The 25,123-nt window shown below is 41.1% G+C and overlaps 1 protein-coding gene across 2 annotated transcripts in view; it reads right to left on the reverse strand.

The window, feature by feature from the left end:
- LOC104589437 (uncharacterized) overlaps nucleotides 1-25,123 on the reverse strand; it is a 58,727-nt gene that overhangs the window by 32,400 nt on the left and 1,204 nt on the right. The window contains exon 2 of one of the 2 annotated variants that reach the window (XM_088889740.1): nucleotides 15,075-22,474. The exons of the other annotated variant lie outside the window; for it this stretch is intronic. Coding sequence (XP_088745866.1) covers nucleotides 15,207-16,412 — 1,206 coding nt within the window. The 5' untranslated portion in view covers nucleotides 16,413-22,474 and the 3' untranslated portion in view covers nucleotides 15,075-15,206. Of the gene's footprint in view, nucleotides 1-15,074; nucleotides 22,475-25,123 lie in introns of those variants that run through there. 2 annotated transcript variants of the gene reach the window in all.

Consider the following 25,123-nt stretch of genomic DNA (forward strand, 5'->3'; position numbering starts at 1 on the left):
GCCACAGAAAGAACTGGAGCTGGTCGGGACTGCCGAAGACTAGGATCAACCTGCCTGCATCGCCTGTGATAGACTCTCAACTCCGGCTCCCTCTGACCACCCTCACCACTACAGCCTTCATTATCCAGTGGAATAGGTAAAGGAACAGCCCCACTTCTACCAGCCCCACTTCCACTCTCACTGCTCTCCCCCTGAGGAAAGAAACTCAAAACAGCCCCACTCTCACAGCTCTACCCCTGAGGAGAAACCCTAGGATAATAGGGTGTCTCCTCAAAGAAGGTGACATCCATGGAGACAAACCGTTTCCCTCAAACCGGATCATAGCAGTAATAACCCTTTTGAGTTTGTGCATAACCAAAGAAAATGCATTTGGAGGCCTTAGGTTCAAACTTGGAATGATGAGGCCCGAGAAGCTGAACGAAACAGGTACAAGCAAAGGTTTTAAGGGGAACAATGAACAACTCCTCGTCTGGGTATAGAAGGGAAAAGGGGGTTCTCATATCAAGAACCCGGGAAGGAACTCGATTAATGAGATAAACTGCCGTGAGGATAGCATCACCCCAGAAGCGAATAGGTACATTGGAGGTAAACATAATGCTTCTAGCCACCTCCAAGATATGCCTATTCTTCCTTTCGGCAACGCCGTTCTGCTGTGGTGTATAAGGGCAAGTGCTCTGGTGAATAACTCCATGGCTAAGAAGGTAGGAGGTCAATGGCTGAGCAAAGTATTCATTTGCATTATCAAATCTAAGGACTTTGATTTTGATCCCAAACTGAGTGAGAACCATTTGATGGAAGTTTTGGGTCAGAGCAGGAACCTCATCCCGAGAACGCATAAGATAGACCCAAGAAAAACGGGTATGGTCATCAACAAACAGTAGAAAATAGTTGTACCCACCCATAAAAGAGATATGAAATGGCCCCCAAACATCAGTATGCACAATATCAAAAGAGGAATTACTCCTTTTATTACTTAAAGAATAAGAGGTTCTACAATGTTTGGCGAACTCACAACTCTCACACCTCAACTTTGATAACTCAACAGACTCAAATAAAGCAGGAAACAGACTCTTCAAAGACTTAAAAAACAAATGACATAATCGGTTATGCTTTGGCATAACCGAACTCACAGACTGGGAAACAAAAGACTTCTTATCCACTGACTCCTCCCGACGAGAACTCTCTCCAAGCAGATAGATCCCGTCCGTCTCACGGCCAGTCCCAATCACCTTCCTCGTCTCCAAATCCTAAAAAACACATCGGTCAGGGAAAAAGGTTACTGAACAGTTCATGTGTTTGGTAATACTACTAACTGAAAGCAGGTTAGTATCAAGCTTAGGAACATGCAAGACAGAAGATAAAGAGATAGTATCTGATAGCTTGATGTCCCCCTTGCCCTAAATGGGAACAAGAGAGCCATCAGCAATGGATACTCTATCTTGGCCAGAGGACAAGTGATAAGAAATGAACAAAGATGGCAAGCTAGTCATATGGTCAGATGCACCTGAATCTATTACCCAACAGTGGTCAGTATTACCTGGAGCTGAAGCAAGGTAAGTTGAGGCTCGAGTACCTGAATGTGCAAATGCAGATGTGGCAGGAGCTGATGGTGACTGAGATGGCTGAGCTGAATCCCAACTTCCTTTTCCAACTGTATGAGGGCAGCCCGAACAGCAGCTAAAGTCTCTAGGGATGTGCCTGATGAGGATGTTGAATCAGTGTTCACTGCCATATGAGCATTACCCTTCTTATTTCTTAGTTTTGCTGGGACCAAGTGAAGATGTAACTTCCAACAAGTATCTTTTGTGTGTTTGGGTTTCTTGCAATGTTCACATACCAGATCTCGTTTATCTTCCTTCTTCCGGTCCCTTTCTGAGTCACCCCCTGGCTTAGGTTTAATAGCTGTCAAGGCTGGGAAAGAGGGCTGAGGCTGCATCATGACTTTCCTCCTGGTCTCTTCACTATGCACCAAGGAGTATGCTTGAGAAAGGGTCACACTATCTCTTGTCAATATCTGTTGTCGCACAATGTCATATTATGAATTCAAACCAGACAGAAACTCAAATACCCTATTCGTCTCGACTTGCTTTCTGTGAGTCTGTGCATCTTTGGGACTCTCCCACTCAAGGGTCTCTAGATGGTCAATCTCATGCCACAAGGATTTCAAGGTAGAGAAGTAGACAGAAACTGGCTTCTCTCCTTGTTTAAGGCTGTTCACCTCACACTTCAATTCATAGGCTCTGGCAACATTAAGGGGTTGGGAATAGGTTTCTTTCACAACATCCCATATCTCTTTGGCTGTCTTTGCCCACAAGTAATTTCGGCTGATATGTGGCTGCATAGAATTACACAGCCATGCCATAACCAAATAGTTCTCTTGAACCCACTTTGTGTATGTTGGGTCCTCCTTGGAAGGTTCTTTCACATCTCCCAAGAGGTAACCCAGTTTTCCCCTTCCTCCAATAGCCATCATGGCTGATTGAGCCCACTCCAAATAATTTGACCCATCAAATCTCATAGTTGTAATATGAAACCCGGTTTCAGATACACTACCATAACTGTGGTTTCCAAAACTACTTTCTCCCTGACCCTTAAACTCCATCTTTGATCAAGATTTAGTGGCTACAAACTGTTAGAGCCACTATACCAGAAAACAGAGTCAAACAAGCAAGTCTGAAATCTGATCCGAAACCAACACAAATCTGATCTGATCTGAAATCTGATCAGATCCGAAATCTGATTTATGTACTTCGGTTTACTGTCTTCTAGGGTTACCTAAACCCTAACCTTCGTTGCTTCTTCCTGATTACCAACTCTCTGCAATCCGCAGCAAGTCTTCAACTGCTGCAAACCTCTCCTGGTAATCTCCAAGATTCAGCCACCGAAAACTTCTTCAAAGCTTCCAGCCCTAGCTAGTCCTCATGTGGTCGGCTGGACTAGACACACATGAGAAGCCCTAGATAGGCTCTGATACCAAGTAGAAGATCAAGACTGTAATCAGTCTTGAATCCTAATAGGTTTTAGGTTTACAAAACAGAAGAAAAGTGAGAGAAATGAGAGAGAATAGAAGAGAAACAGGAGAACACAAGTGGTTGAAAGGAGGGACAGATTCTAAAAGATCTGCCGCCGCCACTCTCTTAATATTTATAAGTTATGTTTAGTACATAATGGAAAGGACACATCTGCCCTTAGTACTTACATAATAAATAAAGTAAATAAAAGCTGAAATAAATAACAATTGAATTAACAAACTGACTCAAACTGACACTACTACAAATGAAACAAATAACTACACTGCTGTCCTACGAACATAGTGGGGACCACTGCAGTGGGTCCCACATCAGTGTTCTCTACAAATCCCCTTCAATTTCCAGCTCTCTTGCCCCCAACTGCTTCTCAAGTTTCAGGATACAACAGAAACCTTAAACGATAGATGCTTTTATTTTACAAATTCAAAACCGGTTCTAAAATCAGGACCTCTATTAATTGCAGACATTACCCAACAATTTTTTACAGAGTTTTCCACAACTATTCCTTCTTCTGACAAACAAACATTGGAGCTCCAACTCTGCTGATAATATTCTTTTTTGGTAATAAATTAAAAAAACATTCAAATAAATAAAAGATCACAATCAGAAAAGGTGATGAGTAATCACAACAATAGAAGAAAATAAAATAACCAGAAAAATACATATAATTAGTCACCATCCCCAACATTTTGCAGCTCTAAAAAAGACTACAACCCTGCTCTAGAAGACTCTTCAGATACTTCTTTAAAATCTGGTATAAAGAGACCCTAAAGTTGTGGCATGGAGTGCTGCCGAAGTTGGGAATAGAGCCATGCCACATACTACATGTGAGCTAGTATGGTTGAAGAATCTATTTCATGAGATTGGAATTCCAGTAAACAGCCCCATGAAGTTGTACTGTGACAATCAAGCTGTTGTCCATATTTCATGAGAGGACCAAGAAGATAGGGGTTGACTGTCACTTATAAGGGAAAAGATCCTTCAAGTAATTGATATTTTTAATCAATAACAGAATCAATTTCATTAATCAAGAAGAACTTAGTACAACAAGAAAGGGGAGGGATAAACACTATTAGCCCACTCCAACAGATATTCAGCTCTTTAGCCTTTTGAATCCCTTCCATAACAGCCATAACTTCAGCCCTTAGCGAATCCCCAATTCCAATAGGACCTGGGTAGAATTCAATGATATTTCCCTCACCATTCCTGAAGACTCCTATGCCAAACAGACCTGGATTGCCTTCACTACTACCATCAAAGTTTACCTTAATGACACCTCTAGATGTAGGGGACCAAACAAGCCTGACCACCTCGTTACAAGGTGCAGAAACAACTACCTCTCTCCGCTTTCTCATACCTCATTGCTAGGAATATCCTTAAAGACATCCAATGACTTAACCCAGTGAACCACCATGATGATAAAAGCTTTGATGACAACTCCTCTGCAACTTTCTTTTTCAAGAAATATTCTCTGGTTCCTCTCATCCCAACTAAACCAACACACCGCTGCCCTTGTACACCACCATAGCATTCCTCCCCTCTTCTTTGACCAGCTTACGAAAGTAGGAGCAAATAGGCTTTGTACATAAGGCAGAGGGTTCCACCTGCAGCCAAACAAAGATAAGAACCATTCTCAAATTAAAGAGGAAAAAGAGCAGGAGATTAATAAGTGATAGCAATTCACCATTAACTTTAAAATGGGAGCACCAGCTAGGTCTTTTTCTTTCTAGTAGCTCACAAGTATTAATTCTTTCCAAATACATTTCCCAACACAAACCACCCACCCTAGGTAGATCAGTTTACCCCAAATCACCCTAAATGAAACGGAAGACCCTTGGGTTTCATGCGGTTAACTAAGGGCTGAAAGAACCACAAGTGAAGGTACATGAGGCTGACAAGGTCCAAATCAATGTTTTAAAAACCGACCCCCGAGGCCAAACCATTTTTGCCTCCAGGTCATGGGTCACCAGTTCGACTGGTCAGGTTGAACGGTTCAGACCGTGCCACATCAGTGCATATATGTATTAAGTATATACATTTATATACATATATATATATATGTGTATAAATATATATTTTAGCAATAAATAATGTATAAATATGTTTTAGATAATGTTATATGTATTATTTTATATTTAATTTATGTTTTTAATTCAGTTTTTAATTTTTTATTTATAAAAAAATATTAAAAATTGCAATTTGAGGCCAAAAAAGGGTTTTTTCGCGAAAATAACAAGGGAATGCATAGATCTCGAAAAGTTATCCAAAATCAAAAAATCTCACCCCAATCGGACATCAGAGTGCAAAGTTATGGCCTCCAAAAGTTTAGCGTGCATTGAGCGTGCAACTCGTGACCCGACCAACAGTCAAACGGTTCTTGACCAAGTCAACGGTTTTTTACCGTATGGCAGGTCTTGACTGAACCGGACTTGAAATCCTAGCCAGGTGACGGTTCGACCAGTCGGGTCAACAACAGGTTGAAAACATTGGTCCAAATTCTCCTATCCCTTTTACCAACTTCCAAACACACCCCTTCCAAATTTTGTAGTAAGTTCATGACATTGTCCATTTCAAAGTCATGAGTTCCTCTTTTAAAGCCCAAATCCCAATTACGCCCAACACTCGGATTAGACAAAGCCAAAAAAAACAAGAAATAGATTCCTCCCTATGGTTGGAAAGAGCATAAAGAGATGGGAATTATGTCCTTAGTGGTACATTACCCACCCAAACATGCTCCCTGAATATGACAAGATTTTTAGATCTGAGACTATACTTGATGTGTGGTAAGAAGAGAGGTAGAATAATAATATACTTTCAAAAGGCGCAAGGTGCATCAGGCGTGCGCCTTTTGAAAGGGCTGCACCTAGGACCTAGGCGAGGCGCCTACCCTAAAATGCACTTCGCCTGTGTGCCTAGGCGCGCCTTTTAAATCACTGACATAACCCTCCATATTTCTAACCCCTACCCCCTCCACTTCCTCCCAAAATTCCACCCATACCCCTTCTTCATTTGGACCATACACATTTGTAAGTCCCTGCTTCCACTCCCCTTCCACCATCTGAAAGCAAATTGAAATTGAAAACATTCCCTTATTTTCTACAATTTTCTTGAGAACCCTTGGATTCCAAATGGCCACTAAGCCCCCTAAAAGACCCACAGCATTCACCTCCACCCATTCCCCATTGTTAGACCCCCAAATTTAATTCTTTAATCTCAAATTGAATGTCTCCAACTTCGTCTCTTGCAATAGCACAACATTTGGCTTTATGCTTTCTTAAAACGTTCCTTACTATTGACCTCCTTTTTTCTTCTCTCAAACTCCTGACATTCCAAGACACCAACTTCATATTCGGAACCCACCTTCCAAAAACCCCTTCTCTACACTTTGAAAATCTCCACTCTTTACTCTTCGTCCACTATCCCTTCTCCTTCATCCCACATCTCACCCCCCGCCCCACTAACTCTCCTTTTATTATGTTCTTCCCTTATCTTCTCTCAAGGTGTTCTATTGCTTTCCACCCCTTCCCCCTAGATAGAAAAGTCCAAGTGATTTTCCTATCTCCACCTATCTATCCACCATCCTATACATGTCCACCCTTCTGGCCTTCCCTCTCTACGGGTATCTCCCGTGAAGATTTTCCACTTCAACCCCCTCTTTTGTCCTTTTCCTATCTCCAAGGACCTACTGCCCTACTACAGTTGTTCCTTATCCCCTCCCTCAACCCTTCTTCTTTTGTTATAAACCTTACTAAGTTTCCCCCCTACTCTTTTCCTCTTTCAATAAACCCCCTCACTTCCAAATCTCCAGCCCCATACCCCCCCCCAATATCTTCCTCACCGCCTGACACTCCCACTCAATGATTTAAAAGGCGTGCCTAGGTGCACAGGCAAGGCGCAATTCAGGGTATGCGCCTGCCTAGGTCCTAGGCGCAGCCCTTTCAAAAGGCATACACCTGGTGCGCATGATGCGCCTCAGCCCAGGCGTGTGCCTTTTGAAAATTTGATGCTTTTTTTATTTTTTTTGAACATAGCGGCTGGGCCGAGAACCCCCAATTTGGTAATGTTGTTCATTCATTCATCCTAATAAAATGTCTTCTTAAAAAGCAATTAAAACTATAAAATCATTGTTTTTTGTGTGAAGAGTAAGAATTTAAGACCTAATGTGGACTTGTTTGGGCTTGCCTCGAGAGACGTGGCACAAAGGCGGCTCGTAGAATCAAGAGGGTAATATGTTTTACATTACATTAGCTACTTGAAGTAATGCAATTGAGTGAAAAAAGAGATTAGAGGTTTTACATGCTTGAAAATGTTTTATATGTTTGGTTTTATTTTTAAATTCTCATTTGAATATGCTTTACATCTTATGTTTATGTATTTTAATTTTAGATAGTAGGTTTTTTAAAACATTATTTTAAAATTTAAGTTTATATTTTTTACTTTTTTTTATTTTTGGCATTTTTTTTGAATTTTCTGACATTTTTTTATTTTTTAGCATTTTTTGTATTTTTGTGCCTTGCTTCAAAAAGGTGTGCGCCTCACCTTGCACCTAAGGCGCAAATAGACCCATGCACCTTGCGCTTTTAAACACTGCTCCCACTCCCATAGAAGATGAGGAGAAAGTGGAGAAGAAGGAGAAGATGCAGAAGAAAGGGAATGGGAAGCCAGGCTTACCTCTTCAGATGATTGCTTAGTAGAACCCAAATGACAACCATTACCTATCGCTTCATGACCCCTCTATCTCCCAAACTCTGTGCCACCACTGACAAGACTAGGGTCCCCACAAGCTCTCTTCCCTTTCTCTACATTGGTTCTAACCAACTGTGTTTCAATTTCAGGAACTGTTTGAGGGGATGAAAGCCTCCCTTGATTGAGGACTCCAGTTCGAATCCGATTTGGAAACAAATCCACATCTCCCCCGATGATCTCAAAGCTTTGCAACTTCTTTTTTTTGCCTAAGGAGGAAAAAGACACCTTCATTCTTGTCCCTACCTAAGTGTCGATCTTCCTGTCATTCTCAAACCTAGTCACCACCCATACCCACTTGTCATCATCTTTGGGTCCTCAGTTCTCTGTCCTTCTCAACCCCAAATAGGTAATTTCCCCTCTTCAAAAAGAAAAGCCTTTTTTCCCAAAATTAACCTTTGCCTCTTTAAAACTTTTACCCAGGCTTCCCTTTTTAAAATTAAAAATAAGCTTCTTAAACTAGTGGACCCACTCCCCCTCTTACCCACAACCACCTGTTTCCTAGTTCTTTCTCTCCCCACCCCCATCTCCCACCTTTTGATCTCCAATTTGTTCATCCTCCCTTCCCACCAGGTGCCCCTCAAACAAACCACTTTGTTCCAACTCTGCTCATATGTCCATCCCTATTGTCAAAAACTTCCACTTCATCTTCGTCTCTAACCGAGCAACCTTTTTGACTCCCTCTTCCCCTCCGCCTCCTTCTCCTCTTTGCAACCAGATGATCCTTCACCCCTCCCTATCCCAACTCCTTCATTTCTCACTACTTCTTCATTTGTCCATGTTTCCATTGAGGGCTTCCTCTCCTCCTTCCAAAACAACTCATTGACGCCTTCAGTCATAGCTCATATATCTCCCCTACAAATTCAAATTCAAGTCTCTCTGGGACAGCCGTGATATCCGCAACTTCGACTAAGATCCTTCCCAAGCTTCTCCCAAGTTCTGTTTTTCTCATCATATTTCAGAAATCTACCACAACAGATGGCTATTTCTTCAAAAGTTAGGATACTCCACGCATGTAATGGGATGCCAACGACTCCAATCCGCACCACATACTTCTGCCTACCTGCAACATTCTCTACCGTTGCCAGATACCACCAGTCCAGCCTCAGATCAAACTCTCTTTCCATTGCTTTTTCTGCTTCCAACACCCTTTCTGCAAACGATTGCGAACGGTTTGCTGTGAAACATGAACAGGAGAAGCCCTACATTCAATCTCATCACCCCCATCACCTTCTCTCTTCTCTACTCCATCATCGCCCAAGCTTCAATTCTTTCAGCTTCATAATCCTCTCCCACAACTCTTCCTACGAGGCTCACCTGTAAAACTTTCATTCTCTCCTCCATCTTGCCTGCCTTCCTCACATCCAAGGATCAAGCTATCAATATCGGGTATCGTATTGGATAACTTGGATACGGATACGGATACGCTTGGGGAATGCACGAAAAATATGCAAACACTTGGATATCGTAGGAAAATGTATACAAATTATTTATCAAAAAAATGTATACAAATTCCATAAATATATTATTAACAATAAGTTTAACGTCAAAATAACTATAAATAATGTATCATAGGAATTGTATATTTTAATGGTATATATGAAGAAATATATTACAATTAATATAGCAGGATGCATAAATATTATACAATTTTATTGATAATGCATCAATCAAGAGTCCAACACACAAATTATATGGATTTTTACAAATTAATACATGTACAAAGCCATTATCGTGTTGATATTTTAATCCTTGCTCACATCCACTACAATTTTCTTCACTCTACCAGTGCATGACTTTCCCATGCTTGTTTCAGTAGCAGAGAATTAACTTCTGTTATCAAACCAACATTCAACAAGATATGAACAAGATGGTTGAAATGCCAGTCTCGACCCTAAGGCATCGCAGTCATCTCCTTGGAAAGCAATCCACAATATTTTGCCATCCTTCCTTCTGTATACTAGGTTTGACACTTCTGCAGGTACTGAAGTACTATTCTAGGAACAAATTTGGTTTGGGGATACCTCTCTTAAAGATAGATTTCTGTCTATTTTCTGAAATGGGATTGGTGGATGACCTTATATCTCTTCTAAGTACAAGGTTTCAGGATCAATCTTGTTTGGACAACAGATTTGGTTAGTGTCCCTTTCTAGTTCTTTTACTTGTTCCTCCTTCACTTCTCTTCTTCAATCTTCTAACTTGGCTAGATCCTTTCCCACGAAGGAAGTCTGGCATAACCCTTCACCCCCAAAAATATGGTTTTTCTATTGGGAGATGGTGCTCCAGAAAATCAACACTTTAGATAAGCTTCAAAAAAGAAGGCTAGCTTGCTACCTGCCACCTCATGTTTGTAGCCTATGCTTGAGCTGTGGTGAGACAATTATACACCTATTATCATCTTGTTCTTTTGCTTCCTTTTGTTTGGAATTCGTTCTTGTCATTCTTTGGTTGCAGGTGGACCCCTCCTTCAAATGTGATAGGCCTTTTTTTTTGATGAATAATAATAAATTTATTGATTCAGAAACAAATTTAGAGTGAGTTCATACATCATCCCAGCGAGAGGCGCGAGCTGCAGCCCCTCCTTGAAACATACAAGTAAACTAGGAAAGAAAAACAAGAATCACAACTGAGCCCAAAATAATTTTTCCCTATTTACCCCTTGCTTAGCTAACATATCTGACAAAGTATTTGCTGATCTCCCCACCCACTGTACAGTGACCAACATATTCCTTGTCAACCAACTAAATTTCTTCATTTCATTCTTCTATCGCCACATAGCCTCTTCAGAATTTTTCAACCAACCCACCACCACTTTGGAGTCCCCCTCAATTATTAGTTGTTGTACCCCCAGCTGGTTTGCAAATTGCACCCCTTGTACAGCAGCTAAGAGTTCTGCCCTGATGGAGTTCCCAAATCCCAAGGAACCTAAGTAAAGCAACAAAATCTCTCCCTTCGCATTTCTCAAAGCACCCCCCATTCCGGATAAACCTGGATTACCCATGCTACTTCCATCAAAGTTCAACTTTAGTGAGCCTTCGGATGGAGGAGACCAACTTGTAATTGATTTGTCCTTTAGAGATGAACACCTCGCTACTGCTGACCAATTTCTCCAGAGGTCACAAAAGGAGAGTTGATGAAAGATTTCCAAGGTTTTCAGCCAATGTATTGCCCTATTTAACACACAGTCTTTCAAATCCTGGCTACTCTTTTCCTTTTCTTGAAAAATTCTAAGATTTCTTTCTTCTCAAAGAGTCGAAATCAAAGCAGCACGAGCACATCTCCACAAAATTCTCCTTATTTTTGTAGGCCAATAAAAGGTAGAATGGTTGAAGAGCATGTGAACTTATGCTGGTAAACTCCAACTACCCCCAAACAACGAAAGTAGCCAAGCCCAAAGGTTTGCAGAAAAGAGACAAGATATTAATAAATGGTAACAATCCTCACCGTGAGCTCTATAGAGGATACACCAATTAGGAGAAATACAGAGGAAACGTCTTCTCTTTTGTAGGTTATCTAAAGTGATAACTTTCCCATGGAATACTTCCCAACAAAATGCCATAATTTTTGGGGGAACTGGCCTACACCAAATTTCTTTTGACGGAAAGGGTTGGTGAGTAGAAAGTTGAGAGATGGACTAGAAGAAAGAAGCACAAGTGAAGGTTCCATTGGGTCTAGGAGTCCAAACCCTCTTATCTGGCTTGGAGGGATCCAAAGAAACCAGATTAACACAACCAAGCAAAGCAGAAAGAGAATCAATTTCAGCATCCCTAAAACCTCTACGAAACCCAAAATCCCAAGTAGGATCTAAGGGTGTTCCCAAAGGTGAGACAAATTTTGAGACCACCTCTTTTTTGTACAAAGAAATAGAAAAAAGCGAAGGGAACAAATCCTTTAACGGTGTGTCTCCGACCCAAATATCCTCCCAAAAAAGGACAGAGTTGCCAAAACAAACTTCATACCTGATAAAATTGAGGAATTGAGGAAAGGTGTTGTGAATAGCCTTCCAAGGTGCTGCTAGGTTAGCTTGCCTCGATACACCAGCATTCCATCCATTCTATGACCTCCCATGAATGCTTCCCACCACCTCATGCCACAATCTCTCTCTTTCCAAAGGCCATCGCCTTAACCATTTCCCTAACAGGGTTTGATTTTTTCTAGTTACCCTCCCAAGTCCCAAACCCCCCTCTTCATTACTTCTGCACACAATTTCCCAATTAACCAAGTGATCCTTTTTTTCTTGTCCCGGCTCCCATAAGAAATCTCTCATCAACTTCTCCAGTTTCCTAGCTTCCCTAACTGGTATCCTAAAAACAGACAAAGAATAGGTAGGTAAGTTAGCCAAGGTAGCTCTTATTAGGGTAATTCTCCCTCCTAAAGAGATATAACTCCTCTTCCATGAGGCTGATCTCTTCTCAAACTTTTCTATCACTGGGGTCAAAAATCTACTCTCCCTAGGATTTGCCCCTAAAGGAAGCCCTAAATATGACATAGGACAAACAGAAGTGGAACACTCAAGACACTCCGCAATAGCCTCGACCTCCCCTACCTCCAAATTTATACCCGTTATACAACTCTTTTCCAGATTTATTCTCAAGTTAGAGATACGTTCAAAACCTTTTATTAGCTCCTTTAGGTTTGCTACCTTTTCGCTAAGACCTCCTTCACAAAAGATCATTAGGTCATCTGCAAACTGAAGGTGAGTGACGGGAACTTGGTCTCTCCCTATTCTCCAACCCCTAATGGCATCTTCGCTGTCAGCCTTAGTAATGATCCTACTAATCACATCAGCTACTAAGGTAAAAAGGAAGGGTGAGAATGAATCCGCTTGCCTGACACCCCTGCAAGCTGGAAAAAAGTCCCTCACCATACCATTTACCATAATAGAATAGTGACAAGTACTAATACACCCAAAGATCCAATTACACCACTTGTCCCCAAACCCACAGTTTTGCATAACCTCTAATAGAAACTTCCAGTCCACCAAATCATAGGCCTTTTCAAGATCCAATTTACAAATGAATCCTCCTCTCTTACTAGACCTTTTCATTTCCTTCACACACTCATTCGCAATTAAGATCTGATCTATTATTTGTCGCCCTTGAATGAAAGCCCCCTGTGTTTCACTAATGATAGAAGGGAGGACTATTTTGATCCTCAATGAGAGCACTTTAGCCAAAATTTTATAGATGCTTGTCACCGAACTAATAGGCCTAAAATCTTTTGGGTGGTTGGCATCAATCTTCTTAGGTATTAGGGCCAAAAAGGTGGCATTAATTCCAGGGCTTATAGGGTGATTGTCTGCAAATTCCTTAAAGACTTCAACTAAATCCTCTTTCACCACCTCCCAACAGTCTTGATAAAAGCCATCGTAAAGCCATCTGGACCCGGAGCCTTAGATCTATCCATTAGAAAAACAGCTTTCTTAATCTCTTCTTCCTCGAAATCCCTTTCCAGCCACCTTGCCACACCATCCTCAATTTTTGGCCAATCCAACCTTTCCATGACTACTCTCTCACTCAAAGGTCTTCTATAAATCGATTTGAAGTGGTCCACAAATTTTCTAGCTATGTCATCCTGTTTGGTAATTACCTCCTCTCCTATCTCTAACTTGGTCACAAGATTCTTTCTTCGTCTCCCATTTGCCAAATCATGGAAGAATCTAGTGTTCCCATCGCCTTCCAAAATCCACTTGTGTCTAGATTTTTGTCTCCAACTGATTTCTTCCCTCAATAGCACCTATTCCAAATCCTTTTTCAATTGTCTCCTTAACACTCTGTCCTCCTCGGTCAGCCCATTTTGAGATTCCTTTACATCCAAGTTCTCTATGCGAGACATTAGGCACAGTTTTTGCTCCTCAATTCTACCAAACTGATCTCTATTCCACTCTTTTATTTAGGCTCTCAGCCATTTTAATTTCTTATGGAACTTGATCCCCTTCCATCTTACCCCCCTCTCCTCCTCACCCCACCATTCCTTCACTTTTTTCACAAAATCTGGATGGATGAGCCACATATTTTCGAATCTAAAAGGTTTGGGTCCTATAGAAAATGACTCGGTACCTATTTGGATAGGACAGTGATCAGAGGTGACCCTGGGTAACGCTCTAGCAACCAAGTTTTCCAAACTATTCTCCCAGGCAAGGTTAAATAAGAATCTGTCCAGCTTCGAACACAAAGGGGTTTCCTAGAGGTTGGACCAAGTGTAACTGGCTTGCAGCAGAGGTATTTCCTTCAATTCACATTCTTCAATAAAACCATTAAATTTCCTCATGCTTGTTGAAATTACTTGTTAGGGATTACCGGTTTCATCAGAGAATCTAATGACATTCAAATCCCCGCCCAGGCACCAAGGATCATCCCATAGCCCCTTGATTGCATATAGTTCCTCCCACATCTCATTCCTTTCTCTATAGGAATTAGGGCCATAAACATTGGTTAAGACCCATACACACCCATTCTCTACATTCTATCACTTAATGGAAACTGAGAATTTGCCTATCAATTCTTCCACTACTTCCACCACATCCTCCCTCCACAGTGTAACAATCCCCCCCGAGGCTCCCCAAGAAGGAGACAAGCTCCAACCTAAACCTCTAGATCTCCAAAAACTCCTCACCCATCTCCCATCTAATTCCATCAATTTGGATTCTTGTAACAGCACAATATCGGGTTTTTCCCCCCGGAGTAGGTCTTTGATCACCCTTCTTACACTTAATGGAAACTGAGAATCTGCTTATCAATTCTTCCACTACTTCCACCACATCCTCCCTCCACAGTGTTACAATCCCCCCCGAGGCTTCCCAAGAAGGAGACAAGCTCCAACCTAAACCTCTAGATCTCCAAAAACTCCTCACCCATCTCCCATCTAATTCCATCAATTTGAATTCTTGTAACAGCACAATATCGGGTTTTTCCCTCCGGAGTAGGTCTTTGATCACCCTTCTCTTTCTTGCACTCCCTAACCCCAGCTAATAATTTTCATCGAAACAACATAGCAAAAAACCCATGAAAAGGCCATAGTTTCCTCATTTTAGGCCCTTCCTCCTATCCCCTCTACCACTGAATTCTAAAAACCCCTCAATGTCTGAAATTAGCCTTTCCACTTCAGATCTTTTTTTCTTATTTGTTCCTCCCCCCCCCCCCTTTCCTAATATAACAATCATCCTTTTTCTTTTCTCCATCCTTTCCAGCCAATGTCTAAGGAAGAATTTGACCCTGCTCACACTTATTTTAGTTACAGCATCTTTCTAAGAGTCCTTCCTTTTTTTTTCCTCCATCATTGTACAAATCATCTCCCAAATTCTGTTCGCATCCCCCTTACTACTTCCTTCCAACACCCTCTCTCCTTCTTCCACTATCACCCTCTCTCTTGCATCAGAACCTCCTGAATGGGAAGCTGGGATATCTGTTACAGGCATAGCAAACAAGTCAGTACCTATAAAAGAATTGACACCCATACCTGGTAGGACGGGGGTAGGACTAGAAACACTGGAATTGAAGTGCTGACAGGCGGCAAATGGTTTAAGGCCTTTCCCTTTTTTGGACAAGGTTGTGAAGTAGACATAGTGAAAGAATCACTTCCTGACGACCTACCCACTTGGAAAACCTTTCTCTGTGTTTCCGACACTGGAATACCCACATCCATCCTCACGGCCGATTCTTGTCCCTCTCCACCAACATCCTGTAATTCATTAGACTCAGGGTCAGCTCCCTCGACGAAGGGAGGAGGAGTTTTCACAACTTTAGAACCATTTTCTTCACCATTTCTAGTCTTCCCGCCACCTACCTCTTTAGTCTCTTCCTCTAAAAACAACAGCTCTGTATGCAAACTTTCTATTTCAAGTAACTCATTGTTGCTTTTCGGAGACAGACTTCCCAAACTTAATGTTTCGTCTCTATCAGAATCGTCACTACTGTTTTGTTCACACAACCAATCTTCAGACCCTATTCTATTCAAATCACTAGGCTTCATGTATCTCGGGTTGCGCCTATCTGGTGAAAGACGGTTCGCCAAGTTGGATGGAACCCACTGTAGAGAGCCTCGAGACTGAGAGTCTTGAGATTTTGCGCCTGATCTGTTCGATCGAAAGGAGGGAGTCGGGGTAGAAGAAGATAGACGCTTAGTCTCGTCTATCAGCTCATCCCTCCTCCCAGTCACGTGCTTACTTAAAGTGTCCCTCGGCCCAACTGTCTTGTAATGGGCCTTGGGCTCAAGATTATAGGAACCCAACTTTAAGACCTTTACTTGAGTTGCCTTCTCCGGCCCACCACAAAAGGGATCCACTCGATTGGGCCCATTTTCTAATTCTTTTCGTCCCACGTGACCTCTTAAAAAGTCACGCCCCCCTATTTTATTGGTCGAGCCAGCAACCTTCCCTGTCTGAGGTTGCTTGTTCAGCCCTCTCCCTTTCGCCAATGGTAAATTTTTGTCTGTTTCCCCTGACACCACCTGCGCAAAGGATCTGCCATTTGTCATATCCTTATCTTGCTTTCTCCAGGTTTGACCTTCCAACTGCGCCAAAACTTTTTGGCTTCCCAGAACTTGTTGGCCCTTTTTAGTGAAACATTCCTTCCCATTTGAATTACCCAGTCTCACAGGTCCACGTAGTGCTTCTTCTTCGTCCTTCTCCCCTCCTACCATACGAGCCTCCTTCCACAGCCCTGCTTCAATGGAGGAAGCTAACCACACAGAGACAAAGCTCCCCTCTGTTCGTACCTCTATCTTTCGTGGAATGTCTTCTGGCTTCACACCACTTAAGAGGATTGCTACTGAGTAAAGATCACCCCAGAAAGCTCCTTTCAAGATTCCTCCACACAATACAGCTATAGACACTGCTATTTCTTGTTTCCATAGATGAAATGGCAAGCCTATTACACGCACCACCACACCATCTTCAACAAAAAAATCCTTGGAGTTGGATGTTGGATTCAATTTAAAGACTGTGAATTATCCGAAATCAGCCTGAACATTGATGGCTGATATTTCCAGATCATTCTCTAATGGATCTAGGATGGCTTTACAGCTATCAAAGGGGGTTACTATGAAGACACTCTTCAGCTTCAACCTGGTTGCCAGTAAATCAGCTACCCTCCTCCAATCATTAACCTTTTCCTTGGCTTGTATCACAAACTTACTATCCCACTCCTCGCTCTCTAGACCTCCCACCATTCTGCATTGGCCTTTTGTTTTTGCCATGACCATTGGCCCTTGTTCTACCCTGCTGTTGCTGAGATATGCCTTCTCCTCCCTTATGGAGGCTTTTTTATCATTTGCTACTCTTTGGACTAAGAACTCTTTGAGCAACCAGTCAACTTCCCCCCAACCTTGGTTCTGTTTTCCTGCTGGTAGACACACCAGTTGCCTTCGTCCCTTACCAAAAAATTCAGCCAAAGCTATGAAGAAACCTTTTCTATTCCTCTTACATTCAACAACATATCTTCTCCCTTCTAATGTAAAGTCCTGCCAGTTTATCTGCTTACCTTTTGAACAGGCTCCAGCTATGAACTTCTCTTAGCCACTCGATCACTTCTAATCCTTCCAGCAAAACTGTACCCTTTTTCGCTTCCCTTACCTTCAGGCTTACCTTCCCCTTGATTCTCATCTCTTCGAACATGAGATTTTTTGCTTCTATCTTCAAGGATCTTCTCCACTGACCTGCCTGCACGAACTCCATTGTTGCTCTTTTCACTGGAGAGGTTTCTCTTAGCGTAGTAGTTTCCCTTGTGATAGGCCTTTTTTACCCAAGTATTTTTAGACTACCAAAGAAAAGGGGAAGAGTAACGTAGAAAGCCACAAAAACAGCTATCCTCTGGTCAATTTGGAAGGAAAGGAAATAATAGAATTTTTCAAGGGATTGAAAGATCCAAGAAGCAAGTAATTAACAGCATAAATATTAAGCTCATACATGGGTTGAAATTTTATTTTGGTAATAAAAAATTTGGTTGGTTGGAATTGATTGAGTTATTAAATGACTACACAATTGAGGACATTCTTAGAGGTTGGTCTGTAGTAGAAAATTCTTCAATAATAAAGAATGTGATTTAGGAGCAATGGGTCCCTTCAGCACAACAAATAGTGAAGTTCAAATTTGATGAATGTTCATTGGGTAACCCAGGTCCCTCTGGAGTTGGAGGAGCATTAAGAGATGGGGAGGGTAGACTGATCGCACTATATTCTGGACAAATAGGTGTTGGTAACTAACTAAGAGCTAAGGTTTGGGTTGGCTAAGCAATGGGGACTGCACAATTTTGAGGTTGAAGGAGGGTCTGAGTTACTAATAGGATGGTTACAGACAAAAAGCTTGGGGTTTGGACATATAGACAGAAAGTAAGGGAAATTTATACTTAGAAAGGGTAGCAGGGGCAATTTTCAAATGGTCCAAGAGATTAGCCAATAGTTTATCTAATACTTTGGTAAAGCATGGAACCCTTAGGGATAATCTTTTGGGGGTTATTTTATAATCCTTGAGATAAACTAAGGGGTTAACACTCGTCATGGGCAATTGACAATTGTATTCCTTAATCTAAAGTTCAATGAAAGTTATCGTTTTTAGTTTAATCTAGCTTCTTTTCTGTAAGTGGCCACTGGCTTGTGGAGCAAAGCATGGAACCCTTAGGGATAATCTTTTTGGGGTTGTGTTATAATCCTTTGGGGGTGGGAGCAATTTTCTACCTTAGCTTCTTTCCATAGTTTTCAAGGCGTTTAGGCAATTTTAGGCGACTGGGTCGCCTAAGCGAAAAAAAATTTATAATATAAAAAACTGACTTTTGGCTAGTTTCCTAGTTTTATATATACCATTCAGCATGTATGTTAATAGAAAAAATAGCAATTCTCTTTATTGAGAACATTAAATTTCCTCTAAAAATGTGGCAAATCATCACACCTAAAAGATAAAAATCTTTTACATATATTAATTTCATTATTTTCAAAAATAATAGTACTATAATAAGTATTTAATAGAGCAAATTCATATTAATTAGCAGCTAAAGAAGGTTATTAACTTTATATGATAAATATTCAAGATGTAAAGTAAAATAGAAAAAAAAACAAGGATGGAATTTCTGTTTTATTTAATTAGAGAGAGAATAGAAAAAAAGAACTTTATTATTCTATTCTTTCTTTCCCCTTTCTTTTCTTTCTTTTTCTCTTCTCAAAACCCTTTGATCTTTTAAGTTTCAATAGTAAAACATTAAAACGAAGTATAATTGATATATATAGCATAAAATAATATGTACTAACACATACATTAATAAGATACAGCAATATAAATGATATTATAAAAGGTGCCCGCCTTGTCATTTTTGTTGCCTAGGCGAGTGCTTAGTCGCCTAGGCGGGCGCCTAGTCGCCTAGAAGAGAGCCTTGACAATGTTCTTTCTTGTTAAGCTTGTAAGGCACATTTGGATAACAGCTTTTGGTTGATGAACAAAGAAAAGTTCTCTATAGAATTTGGTGTGATTGCCCTCACCCTTACATCTCCCCTTCTCTTTTTCTTCTTATTTGATATTTATATTCTGTTCTGCACACCTACAACCTAAGATTAGTTTCAAGAATGGTGTTTGTAATCATTCATGGAGAGAGAGAAAGAGAAGAAGAGGAAGATATGATTGGGAGACAAAAAAAACAACTACTTCTAGCTGCCGCCAGTTTAGTTATTTATATTAACTTAATATAAAAGGAATAGGAGATTACAAGTATGCCCCTGGTGACACTCCCTAGAAACAAACTAATAAGAAAAAAAGAAACTAACCGACTGACAGCATCTTAAGCTGACAACCCACTAACAGCAACTATAAAATAACAATTAAATAATCCTCACAACACTCCCCCTCAAGTTGGGCTGAATATATCTATCATGCCCAGCTTGTCACATAACTCATTGTGTCGCGAATATGGAAGCCCTTTTGTGAGGACATCAGCGATTGTTCCTTGGAGTTGACATAAGGGATGCAAATTTCCCTTTTTTCCAATTTTTCCCTTATGAAGTATTTGTCCACCTCAATGTGCTTGGTCCTCTCATGTAGGACAGGGTTGTTGGTGATGTTTATGGCTGCCTTGTTGCCACAGTAAAGAGACATAGGATTATGAACAACTCCAAGCTCCCCTAGAAGATTTTTTAGCCAAAGGACTTCAGCCACCCCATGTGCCATAGCTCTATATTCAGCTTCAGCACTTGACCTTGCTACTACACTTTGTTTCTTGCTTTTCCAGGTCACTAAGTTTCCTCCCACAAATGTGTAATACCCACTCGTGGACTTTCTATCATCCACAGCACATGCCCAATCAGCATCTGTAAAGACTTCCACCTTTAGGTGATTATGTTTACTAAATAATAGACATGTTCTGGGATACTTTTTTAAGTATCTAAAAACTCTTTCTGCTGCCTCCATGTGTGGTTTCTTAGGAGAGTGCATGAATTGGCTTAGAACCCCAACTGAATAGGCAATGTCTGGACGGGTCATGGACAAATAAATCGGCTTTCCCACTAACCTTTAGAACTGTTTCACATCTTTCAGAGGTTCACCATCACAGTCACCCAACTTGTGATCAACATCCATGGGAGTATCTGCTGGCCTTGCACCTAATTTTCCTGTGTCTTGTAATAGATCAATGGTGTATTTCCTTTGAGAAATGAAGATACCCCTTTCTGAGCGGGCAACTTCAATTCCAAGGAAATACTTCAGGGGACCTAAATCTTTCACTTCAAATTTAGATGCAAGGAATTGTTTCAATTTTTGTATTTCTGAACTCCAATTTCCTGTAATGATGATATCATCCACATACACTATCAATACAGCAACTTGTTCCTAACATCTCTTCACAAAGAGTGTATGATCAGACTGACATTGTTTGAAGCCTACCTGCTGAACTACCATGTGAAACTTACTGAACCAAGCTCTGGGAGATTGTTTTAAACCACAAAGAGACTTTCTCAGCTTGCACACCTTATTTTCACTTCCCTTGGCACAGAATCCAGGGGGTTGAACCATGTATACTCCCTCCTCTAGGTCACCGTTGATGCAATTCCCAAGTTAGCAGCTAATGACAGGAGAACCCTAATTGCTTTCATCTTAGCTATCGGAGCAAAAGTCTCATCATAGTCAACCCCGTACACTTGAGTGTACCCTTTGGCTACTAATCTTGCTTTGTACCTTTCAACTGTCCCATCTGCCTTGTGTTTAACTGTAAACACCCACTTACACCCCACGGGGTCTTTCCCCCTTTAAAGATCCACCAATTCCCAAGTTTGATTTTTATGAAGAGCATTAATCTCCTCCTTCATGGCATATGTCCATTCGGGGCATTTTAAGGCTTCTGCAACATTTCTGGGAACAGGGATGCAACCAACTGCGGATAGAAAGGTTCGGTATGAGGGAGAAATGTGATCATAGGAGACATACTAGGTAATGTGGTGTTTGGTAGTGCATGACCTGACTCCCTTTCTTTGAGCAATAGGAATGTCAAGGTCATCCACAGTAGGAGTAGGGGTATCAGAAGGTTCAACTGGGATTGGACTAACCTCCTGGAGGCTAACAGTGTCGGTTGCTCAATGTTTGGCTGTTCCACATCTCTATCACATTGCTGATCTCTACGGCGTGTACGTTGGAAGACACGAAAGGGAGCAAGGTCCGAAATAGAAGGAAGAGAGACTTGGCGGACCTGAACCTGTTTCTCCTCTTCCACACTACTACTCTCCCCCTGAGGAGAAGCAGGAAAGAATGGTTCAGACTCAAAGAATGACACATTCATAAACACAAAAAACTTATGACTAACGGGACCAAAGCACCGATACCCTTTTTGAGAGAAGGGATACCCCAGAAAGATACAAGGAATGAACCGAGGGTCTAACTTACCTCGAGATGAAGACAAATCATGGACAAAGGCACGACAACCAAAAACTCTCATGGGAATGGAAAATAAAGGGGACTGAGGGAACAGCAACTGATGAGGGGCCATGTAGTTCAACACTCTAGAGGGCATGCGATTGATGACATAAGCAGCTGCAAGTATAGCATCCATCCAAAACCTTTTTGGAACATTCATGTGTAACATCATCCCGCGAGCTACCTCAAGGAGGTGTCTATTTTTCTTTCTGCAACACCATTTTGTTGTGGTGTTCTTGCGCATGAGCTCCTATGAATAGATCCGTGGGAGGCAAAGAACTCATTGAGCTCACTATGGAAATAATCTTTTGCATTGTCGGATTGGAAGATCTGTATTTCAACATGGAATTGCGTAAATACCATCCTTTGTAAGTCTTTCACAATATTTAGAACTTCGTCTCTACTATGCATAGGGAATACCCATGAATAGCGAGAGTAGTCATCGATCAATGTGATAAAGTACTTATATCCGCCCTCAGAGATTATAATAGTAGGCCCCCATACATCAGAATACACAACATGAAAAGGAACACTTGATCTTTTATTATTTGAGTTAAAAGTTGTTCTACATTGTTTGCTCAACTGACACATTTGACACTGGAAATCTGACATTGAACATGACTTAAATAAAACCGGAAACAAAGACTTTACTATTTCAAAAGAAACATGGCCTAACCGACTATGCCACAAAAAAAATTTGACTCTTATTTGATTGACTATGTGACTCTGAGGATGACACCGAGAGACCAGCTTTGTTGTCGAGAATGTAGAGACCATCCACTAGGCTCCCTCTACCAATCGTCCTCCCAGAAATTAGATCCTGAAAAAACACATGAACCAAGAAAAAATGTTACACTACAGTTTAAAGAGCTTGTGATACTACTAATTGAAAGCAAATTTATAGGAAGTTGAGGGACATGCAATACACAATTCAGGTTAAGGCCATGGGAAAGAGATATTGATCCTTGGCCTGCAATGGAGGAGAATGATCCATCTGCAAGTCTCACTTTATCCCTTCCTAACAAAAGACTATAAGTCTGAAACAAGTTCGGCTTACCGGTCATGTGGTTAGATGCCCCTGAGTCAATAATCCAAGGGGAACCAGTGGTAGTAGCGACATGGAATGCAGAAGCCGCATTACCTGATGTAGATGCAAATGAAGTAGAAGGAGTACCAGTGACTGAACTATCCATCTGGCGCAAAGCCCTACCATATGACTCCAAGTGGTCTCTGAAGGAATTCATTATATCTTCCTTAGGGTCAGAATTAGTAAGGTGGTCCCGGGTAGTACCGGCAACCTGAGTATCTTGGGTTGCCACAGCTGTGAGCGCCGACAGTGGGTACAAAACAACTTGTCTTTATCATCAGCCTTCTTGGTGTCACTTTTCTTCCCCATGTTGTTATTACTCATTGCAGCCAAAGCAACTTGTTGCTCCCCCTCGGTTGTAACCATCAAAATCCGCCTACTTTGTTCCGATTGAACAAGGGCATATACCTCGTGAACCAACGGCAACTCTTTGTTTCCTAAGATCTGAACTCTCAAGGGTTCATAGGCTTAGTCCCAACAAGAAGGCAAACACACGCTACTGAGAAACCAGCTTCCTATAGGCCTTAGCATCGTCATCATGTTTCCACTCTATAGCCAGATAATGATCCAATTCTTTCCATACAGAAGTAAAGGCTGAATAATAGGAAGACAAACTACGATTTCCCTGTTTACAGGTTGAGGATTCAGCTTGCAACTGCCTTGGCATAATGCCTTTGCTCAGAATAGGTAGTTTTAGCCTGTTCCCAAATCTCACTAGCGGTGTCTGCTCACATAAAGTTCTTCTTCACATCAGGTTCCATGGCTGAAAGGAGCCAAGACATCACCATACTGTTTTCTTGGTCCCACCTATCATGTTCAACTATCTCACTCTTGGGTTTTTTCACCCTTCCATTTATGTAACCAGCTTTTCCCCTTGCCGTTACATAAAGTTTTACACTTTTAGCCCACTCCAGGTAGTTTAGACCATTTAAAGGGGTAATGGGCATGGGAAACATCATGTTTTCACTTCCCATACCAGCTAATGTTGTGGGTCGGTGTAACCCCCGATGAAGTTGAATCATAGTTTGCCATAGAGTACTGCTGAATCAGACCAAATCCCACACAACTACACAATAGCCACAATCAGAATACCAACCCTCAAGGAATGTACTTCTGGAATGTGGAAAAAAAAAAAACAAAAAAACTGCTGAAATCAACTCAATGATGGTTCAGCCATTAAAACAACCCAGTAATCAGTCCAACACTAGTTGTTAGAATAGTATACTAGCAGTCCGACTACAGCCCATGCAATCTAACAATCCAGCATCCAAACAAAGATAATAAAACCAAGAAATAAGGCCTTCACACCATTGGCCATAAAAAAAAAGAACACATACCCTGTCCAGCACCGATACGAAGGTGCCAACCAAAAACTAACTTCACAGCATCGAATAGATAAGAAAGGGAGTCTTTTTCTGCATCGCCCTTCTTCTACTAGGGTCTCCTTGATATTACGACCAAGGAAGAACCTGAAGGAAAAGCCGCAAGTAGTCTGCTAGGGTTTCTCTGTCTTCCACGTCCAAGAAATCAAAGAAGAAAAGAGGACGAAGCAGGTTCAAATGAGAGAAAACGATTTTTTTTATAGCCTAGAACCTTGCTCTGATACCATGTAATCATTCATGGAGAGAGAGAGACGAGAGAGAGAGAAAGAGAAGAAGAGGAAGATATGATTGAGAGACAAAAAAAACAACTACTTCTGGCTGCCACCAGTTAGTTATTTATATTAACTTAATATAAAAGGAATGGGAGATTACAAGTATGCCCCCGGTGGCACTCCCTAGAAACAAACTAATAAGAAAGAAAGAAACTAACTGACTGACAACATCTTAAGCTGACAACCCACTAACAGCAACTATAAAATAACAATTAAATAATCCTCACAACAGTGTTGAATCACAAAAGTCCTGCATAAGGCCATTCTAAATTTTTATACAAAACATTAATCACGACATAATGCTCCTCTATCTTATATTTGTAGAAAAGAATAAACAAGTTAACATTAAAATAATTAAATTTTGGAATGGTCACTCATAGCTTGCATATCAAATAAATAAGATTTTATATATAAAAATGCCATATATCTTTTACACCCTATTCTTCTAGCAACCCAGCCGCATCCCTTCTGCTCTCACATATACGGTAGTCTATAGCAACATAACAATTTGAAAATGTGCAACCATGTTTCTTCTGATGTTACCTGAAACATCAATTTTCCAGTGACAGATAATTCTATAAATGGAAACCAGTTTTGCATAATTTCCACTAGTGGCTGTAAAGACACTCTACATGGGCTTGGATAAGTCGGTAAGCCCAATACAACCATTATATCAGAGTCGGACTTTAAAAGCCGTAATTGGATCTTGTCTTCTTGACTACATTGTA

This window comes from Nelumbo nucifera, chromosome 6 (genome assembly GCF_055504915.1).
Source record: "Nelumbo nucifera cultivar China Antique chromosome 6, China Antique-T2T, whole genome shotgun sequence".
In the NCBI taxonomy this organism is placed as follows: Eukaryota; Viridiplantae; Streptophyta; class Magnoliopsida; order Proteales; family Nelumbonaceae; genus Nelumbo; species Nelumbo nucifera.